Source organism: Piliocolobus tephrosceles, chromosome 21, assembly GCF_002776525.5.
Source record: "Piliocolobus tephrosceles isolate RC106 chromosome 21, ASM277652v3, whole genome shotgun sequence".
In the NCBI taxonomy this organism is placed as follows: Eukaryota; Metazoa; Chordata; class Mammalia; order Primates; family Cercopithecidae; genus Piliocolobus; species Piliocolobus tephrosceles.
In genome coordinates, this window is record NC_045454.1 from 1,765,323 (window position 1) to 1,772,811 (window position 7,489).

The following is a 7,489-nucleotide window of genomic DNA, read 5'->3' on the forward strand; positions in this document are numbered from 1 at the left end:
AAAAAAAAAAAAAAAAAAAAAAAAAATGAATAAAAGAGCAAAGTCGTTAAAAGCCATCCCGCGGACTGGAGCGGGAGTTCTCTGCCGGGTTAAGACTGGGAAATACTGGGGAAAAGTAAGCTGGGGGGTGGTGACCGCACTGCGGGTCTTCTCAGGACGCTAAATGCACTCATAGAGGAGGGCTTCCCAAACGCCGTCCAGCCCCGTCCAAAATGAAGACACCTGACTCCCATGCCTGACATGTTACGTGTACTCTGTGCCTGGGCTTGTGTGGGCCTGGGGGTTTCTCTCAGCCCATCCTCACCAGCCTGTGTACAAGAGGAAGTAACCAGGACCTGCCCAAACCAGACTGCCATGTAGCAGCACAGCCTGAACTATGAACCAAGGAAGTGACACCCCAAATCCACACCCTCAGTGGCTACACCACACAACCCCTCCAAATGGAAGTGGGCTCTCCTCAAACCTTCTGTCAGCTCTGCTGCTTGGAGTAAAACAGCATTTACCTCGGTCTGCGAGGCCCTGCCCACCCCCACGCTGTTTCCTACGCCTGGCCCCTCACTCACTCTACTCTGCCTCAAGGGCCTGGCTGCTGTTCCTGAACATACCAGGCACGCTCTGGCCTCAGGGCCTTTGCACTGGCTGTTCCCGCTGTCTGGAATGCTTTTCCCAGAGATCATCCCGCAACTCGCACCTCACTTCAGGTCTCTGATCAAACGTCGCCCCAGAGAGGCCTTCTCTGCCACCCCACCCATGCCACTTTCTCCCTTGTGCTCTAGGGAGTGGCAGTGGACACCCAGAGGACCAGGAGAGAAACAGCCACCTCAGAACTGATCAGGGAAGTGGGGGACCCCACCTGCCATGAGGGTGAGGAAGAGCCTTGCTCCTTATGGCAATGGAGGCAAAGAGGCTGATGGTGAGAGGGCAGCAGGGAGGCTGATGGTGTGATCCCCAAGAGTAGAGGCAAGAGCTGAGAGGCAGCAGGACATGTACAGAGGGGCAGGACGTCCTGGCGGGGGAAGTGGGGTACCTGCGGCATTGTCCATGTTCTCACACAGGTCGGCCAGCAGCTCCAGGGCCCCCTCTCGCTCTTGCTGGTCGGCTGCCTGCTCAGCCTCCCCAGCAGTGGGGGGCATGGGCTGTGACAGCACTCGGAGGCAGCTCTTCATCTGCTCCACCTCCTCCCGCTGGCCTCGGAAGGCAGCCGACATGGCCTCCTGCAACCACTGACGCCTCTGGGGACCAAGGCGAGGAGGAAAGGAGATCTATCAGTCATTAATTAAAAAGGAACAGCCATTAATAAAGACAGCCAACTGAGGGCTGATGTTCCTTCAGTCAACAAATATTGGCCGGGCGCTGTGGCTCACGCCTGTAATCCCACCACTTTGGGAGGTCAAGGTGGGCAGACTGCCTGAGCTCAGGAGTTTGAGACCAGCCTGGGCAACATGGTGAAACTCCATCTCTACTAAATTACAAAAAGTTAGCTGGGCATGATGGTCCGAGCCTGTAGTCACAGCTACTCCGGAGGCTGAGGCACGAGAATCACTTGAACCTGGGAGGCAGAGGTTGAGGTGAACCGAGATCGCAACATCGTACTCTAGCCAGGGAAACAGAATCAACTGAACATCTATTTTATTCACAGACACTTTTCTAGGTACTAAAGGCAGCCCTGGGCCAGACAGAAACCCCCGCCCTAGGGGTGGGGCTCACATTCAGGTTGAAGAGCAGTCAATAAAGAAAATAAGCAAAACGTGTAGCATTTGACATGGTGAGATTATAAGCGTCCTGGGGTAAGTAAGATTAAGCACAGTGGGGGATCTGGAGTGGGAGATTCTGTGGCTGCAGAATTCAACAGGTCGGGGCCGGGTGCAGTGGCTCACACCTATAATCCCAGCACTTTGGGAGGCTGAGGCAGGAGGATCACTTGAGCCCAGGAATTTAAGAGCAGCCTGGGTAACATAGCAATACCCCATCTCCACAAAAAAAGTTTTAAATTAGCTGGGCATGGTGGTGCATGCCTGTGGTCCCAGTTACTCAGAAAGCTGAGTGGAGAGGATGGCTGGAGCCTAGGAATTTAAGGCTGCAGTGAGTGAGACCTTGTCTCTATAAAAAAAAAAAAAAAGAAGAAAGAAAGAAAGAAAAGAAAAAGAAATGGGTTGGTCATTGAGGGTCCCAGGGAGGTGACTTGCGAGAAAAGCAGTAGGTGAGGGACTGAGCCAGGCCACATCTAGAAGTGGTTCCAGGCAGAGGGAACCACCAGGAGGCCAGTGGGGTGGAGGGAGAATGAGCAAGGAGAAAGGGATGGGGAGGGGAGCAGGTGATATCAGGTCTTGCAAACTTTTGTAAAAACCTGGGATTTCCCTCTGAATAGGTGTGGGAGCTGCCAGAGGGCTTGGGACACCTGCGTTGTTGTTGATCGAGAAGAGAACAGACAGAGGTGGGGGCAAGGGCAGGTGCAGGAATATGAAACAGGAGGCTACGGCTGGGAGCAGGCAGGAGAGAGGAGTGGGGAGAAATGGTCAGACCCTGGACTTATTTTGAAAAGAGAGCCCGTTTGATTTAGTGAGATACGAGGTGTGACAGAAAGAGAGGTCAAGGATGACTCCGAGGTCTCTGTTCTGAGCAAACAGGAAAAGATGGGGAAATGGTGTGAAAAGCAGGTTTGGGGTGGGAAGAGCAGGGATTTCAGCTCATTTTCAAATGTGTCAAATTTGAGGGATCTATTACTCATCCAAGGCAAAAGACTGAGGAAGCTGCCCGAAGCCCAGGTGGAGGTGCAGCCCGGACCAGGATTTCTCAACTTCAGCTCTACTGACACTTTGAGCTGGATAGTTCTCTGTGGTGTGACCGCCCTGTGCACCACAGGACGCTGAGCAGCATCCCTGGCCTTCACGCACTGGATGCCAGTATCCCCCTTCCTCCAGTTGTGACAACCAAGAATGTTTGCACACCAATTGTCCCCTGGGGAATAAAAATCACCCCCAGTGAAGAATCACTGGCCTAGAGATATAAATTTGAGACTTGTCAGAATAAAGCCTTACAACAATATGAGGCCGGGAGCGGTGGCTCACGCCTGTAATCAAGCACTTTGGGAAGCTGAGGCAAGCCGATCACCTGAGGTCAGGAGTTCAAGACCAGAATGGCCAACATGGTGAAACCCCGTCTCTACTAAAAATACAAAAATTAGCCAGGCATGGTGGCGTGTGCCTGTAATCCCAGCTACTCGGGAGGCTGAGGCAAAGGGAAGTGCCTGAACCTGAGACACAGAGGTTGCAGTGAGCCGAGATCACACCACTGCACTCCAGGCGGGGCAACAGAGTGAGACTCTATCTCAGAGAAAAAGGAGATGAGAGCTAATAAGTGACTGCTGGAATTTTGGGGGGTGAGGGAGGGGAGCAGAGGTCTCCTTAGTCACAGTTCTAAGTAAATTTGAGTGAGCTATTTAATGTTTCTGTGCCTGTTTCATGCCTCACTGTTGTAAAGGTTCAATGACGTCATGTATGTAAGTGGGTTAGCATAATGCTCTGTATACAATAATTGCCAATTAAACATTATATATAATAACTATTCCTATTAATCTGCAAAACAACTCTATGAGGTATGTATCATTGTTATCCCCACTTCGCAGACGAGAAAGTTGAGTCACAGAAAGGTTAAGACTTACCCAAGGTCACACAGTCAGCAATTGACAAAGCCTGAAATCAAACCCAAGCAGTCTAGGCTGGGCGTGGCGGCTCACATCTGTAATCTCACCAATTTGGCAGGCTGAGGCAGATGGATCACTTGAGGCCAGGAGTTTGAGACCAGCCTGGCCAATATAGTGAAACCTCTTCTCTACTAAAAATACGAAAATTAGCCAGGCATGGTGGCCCATGCCTCTAATCCCAGCTACTGGGGAGGCTGAGGCACGAGAATTGCTTGAACCGGGAAGGCAGAGGTTGCAGTGAGCTAAGATTGCACCTCTGCACTCCAACCGAGACTGTGTCCCCCATCCCTACCCCACACCAAAAAAAAAAAAAAAAAAAAAAAAAACAAGCACTCTGACTACAGAGCCTGTGCTCTTCATGAAAACACACTGCTGTCTTCAGAAGCACCGTCTGTCTGCTGGACACTGTGTGCAGCCCTACTTAAAGTAGAACCTCAGAACTACCCTATACCGTAGTTATTATTATTATCAATTTGTAAAGAAAGAACTTGAGACTCAGAAAGATGAAGTAATATATCCAAGGTCACACAGCTGGACAATGCTGAATCCAGGTCAGTCTGGCTCTGGAAAGGATATGTCCCCCCAGACTCTCTTGAGATCTGACCTTCAGTCAATGACGACCCCATCTAGCACAAATTATAGCCTACAATGCCTCCACACCTGGACGCCTGCCACCCAAGAAAACCCTAGTCTTCTTGTGGCTCCCCAGGTCACACTTCCCAAGGCACCTCTATCTGTCCCCAGGCCCCTCACCCCAGCTTCTTGGGTCCCCATCTTTTACCTCCTCACTCATGGGTTCTGGAGGAGGGTCTGGCTCTTCAGAGCCCGCGGTGATGGCCATCTGCAGCAAGCCTTGGAGGTTGCGTGGGGGCCGGGAATTGTCCGAGCCCCCAGCCGAGGAGCCGCCGCCGCCGCCGCCGCCCCCTGAAGAGCAACCCTGGGAGGCCGGGGGCAGCGCCAGGGGCAGGCGGCTGCCTCTTGAGCCTTCGTCTGACATGGGCCGTTTGTGAAGAAGGGAAGAACGTGTTAGGGGGAGAAGGTGGTCACCGCTGAAACAGCTCTGGCGTCCTGATGGGTCGATTCTTGAGGGTCTGCTGAGAAGGTGGCGTTTTAGGGGAGCTCGGCGCCCCCCCATGACCCCAAACGACTCTGCCCCCAGCCCACTCAACCACAGCCCCTTTTCCTTCCTTCATACCCACAGGACCCTTCCCCAAAGTCATAAGCCCCTCCTTTCTCCCTAGCAACACGCCCCACCCACTCTCCCTGGCAACAACCCCCCTTCCCCATCTCCAGTGAGTGCGTCCCGTCTCTTAGCAACCTCACTGCCCCGCCTCCGTAGCAACAAGCCCGCCCTTTGGTCTCCTTAGCAACAAGTCTTCTCCCTCCTCTCCGAAGAGGGGCGCCGGAATAGGGCGGATCTCACCTCCCAGGGTCCTCAAGCTGCCGCTGCTCCTACGGACAAAGTCGTCCGCACCTGACTCTACCGGGCGCCGCCATCTTAACCGGAAATACTCACAGTTTCACCCGGAAGTGCCCGGCGTACCCACCCAACTTCGTGCCGTGGATGCTGCTGAAGCTGCTTGCCCGACTGTTATTCTCTTCTCACCTGGCCGGATACTGCCCTCGGCCCCGCCCCTCCCATCCAGGCCCCGCCTCCAAGCTAGGACGCACCTTCGTGCGGGCCCCGCCCCTTCACGCTCAAGTCGCTGGTCAAAGCCCCGCCCCGGCCCAGTTTTCGCACCTCAGCGAGTCCCGCCCCCGACCCTTATTGCAAGCTCCACCCCTGTTCTAAAGTGTGCCCCGCCCCCAGGTCTGACCCCGCCCACACTACTATTCCCACACCTGCTCTAGGCGTTTCAGCCTCTCCCAGTTAGGCCCCGCCCCCTTTCCAGGCCCCTCCCACTCATTGCTGTCGGTCATCCTTAGAAGGTTTGGGGCCTCGCCCCCCTAATCTGACTTTCGCCTCCACCGGGGCCACCACCCCATCTACTGGAGCCCTGGGGTCGCAAATGTAATGGCTGGCCTGTGAGCGTTGGGCCCCTGGCAACCCCTCTCTCAGCCTCAGTTTCTCCATCTGTCAAATGGAGCTGCGGCATGGACCCGTCTCATCACCCAGCCTTTCGCTCACGGACTCTTCCCCATGTCCCGACAGGTGGAGAGGAGAGGATTCTTGAGGCATGGAGCCGGAAGCAAAGTGCCCCAGAGCCCAGCAAGATTCAGAGCGCCAGAGGAGCCAGCTTGGTGGGGAGGCCTGAGGCCTCCGTGCTCCAGAAGTGGGGTTTAGGCCTGGGCACGTGCTGATGCGGCCCGGTCTGCAGAGGTGTTGGCCCTGTACTGGGCTTAAAGAAACTCTCACGTTGGTGCTGGATAGGAGGCGTTTTCCTCCAGGAAAAGGTTGTGCTCAACGCAAAACGGGCACACAGTCACAAACGTATCAAGCACCTGCTGGGCATGGTTGTGCAGGGGGATATTTTGGGCAGAAACAGGAAGACCCAACAGATAGGCTGTGTGTGTGTGTGTGTGTGTGTGTGTGTGTGTGTGTGGTGTTTCCAGCACTGTGTTGTGAGATGCATCTGGGCCTGTGGATGTGCTATTATATTAGTTTTCTATTGCTGCTGTTAACAAATTACTAAAAATGTGGTGGCTTAAAACAGCACACATTTATTATCTTGCAGTTATGGAGGGCAGAAATCCAAAATGGGTTTCACAGAACTGAAATCAAACTGTCAGCGGGATTGCATCGCTTCTGGAGGCTCTCCGGGAGAATGTTTTTCTTGCCTTTTCCAGCTTCTAGAGGCCACACTCGTTCTTTGACAGGTAGCCCTATCACCCCAAGCTCTGCTTCCATCTTCCCGTCTCCATCACTGGCTGCTTCTCCTGCCTCCTTCTCACAAATACTCTTGTGATTCCATCGAGCTCACCCAAATAACTGGGATAATCTCCCTATCTCAGTCACATGGGCAAAGTCCCTTCAGCCATGCAAGGTAACCTATGCACAGATCCTGGGAATTAGGATGTGGACATCTATGTACAAGTCTATCAGTTTGTAATACACGGTTGAGGGCAGTGACTCAGGTCTATAATCTCAGTACTTTGGGAGGCCAAGGTGGGAGGATCACTTGAACCCAAGAGTTCGAGACCAGCCTAGGCAACATAGTGTGACCGCATCCCTACAAAAAAATACAAGAATTAGCCGTGTGTGATGGCGTCTGCCTATAGTCACAGCTATGCAGGAGGCTGAGGCAGGAGGATCACTTGAGCCCAGGAGGTCGAGGCTGCAGGGACCTATGATTGCCCCACTGCACCCCAGCCTGGGCAACAGGGGGAAGACCCTGTCTCAAAAAACAAAACAAAATAAAAAGAGGGTGATCATATAATTTTTCATCTATAGCAAGACACTTGAGAGCAAAAAGGGACCCATTAATGCCTCCAGAACCAGGAGGCAGATCCCTCCTGTTAATAGTTACAGAGCCAGGCCAGGTGTGGTAGCTCACACCTGTAATCCCAGCACGTTGGGAGACTGAGGTAGGTGGATCACGAGGTCAGGAGTTCGAGACCAGCCTGACCAACACGGTGAAATCCCATCTCTACTAAAAATACAAAAATTAGCCAGGTACGGTGGCAGGCGCCTGTAATCCCAGGTACTCGGGAGGCTGAGGCAGGAGAACTGCTTGAACCTGGGATGTGGAGGTCGTAGTGAGCTGAGATTGCGCCATTGCACTCCAGCCTGGGTGACAGAGCAAGATTCTGTCTCAAAAAAAAAAAAAAAAAAAAAAAAAAAAAAAA

General features: G+C 53.1%; 1 protein-coding gene across 5 annotated transcripts in view; it reads right to left on the reverse strand.

Annotated features, from left to right (window-relative positions):
- The window catches only part of HSPBP1 (HSPA (Hsp70) binding protein 1), a 21,396-nt gene extending 15,968 nt beyond the window's left edge, over window positions 1-5,428 (reverse strand). The window contains exons 1-3 of one of the 5 annotated variants that reach the window (XM_026457561.2): window positions 5,127-5,428; window positions 4,485-4,794; window positions 1,028-1,232 (exon numbers count right to left, since the gene is read on the reverse strand). In XM_026457561.2, coding sequence (XP_026313346.1) covers window positions 1,028-1,232; window positions 4,485-4,700 — 421 coding nt within the window. In that variant the 5' untranslated portion in view covers window positions 4,701-4,794; window positions 5,127-5,428. Of the gene's footprint in view, window positions 1-1,027; window positions 1,233-4,484; window positions 4,839-5,126 lie in introns of those variants that run through there. The other 4 variants (XM_026457564.1, XM_026457563.1, XM_026457562.1 and 1 more) reach the window with 4 other exon arrangements.
- Between the last annotated feature and the right edge of the window lie 2,061 nt (window positions 5,429-7,489).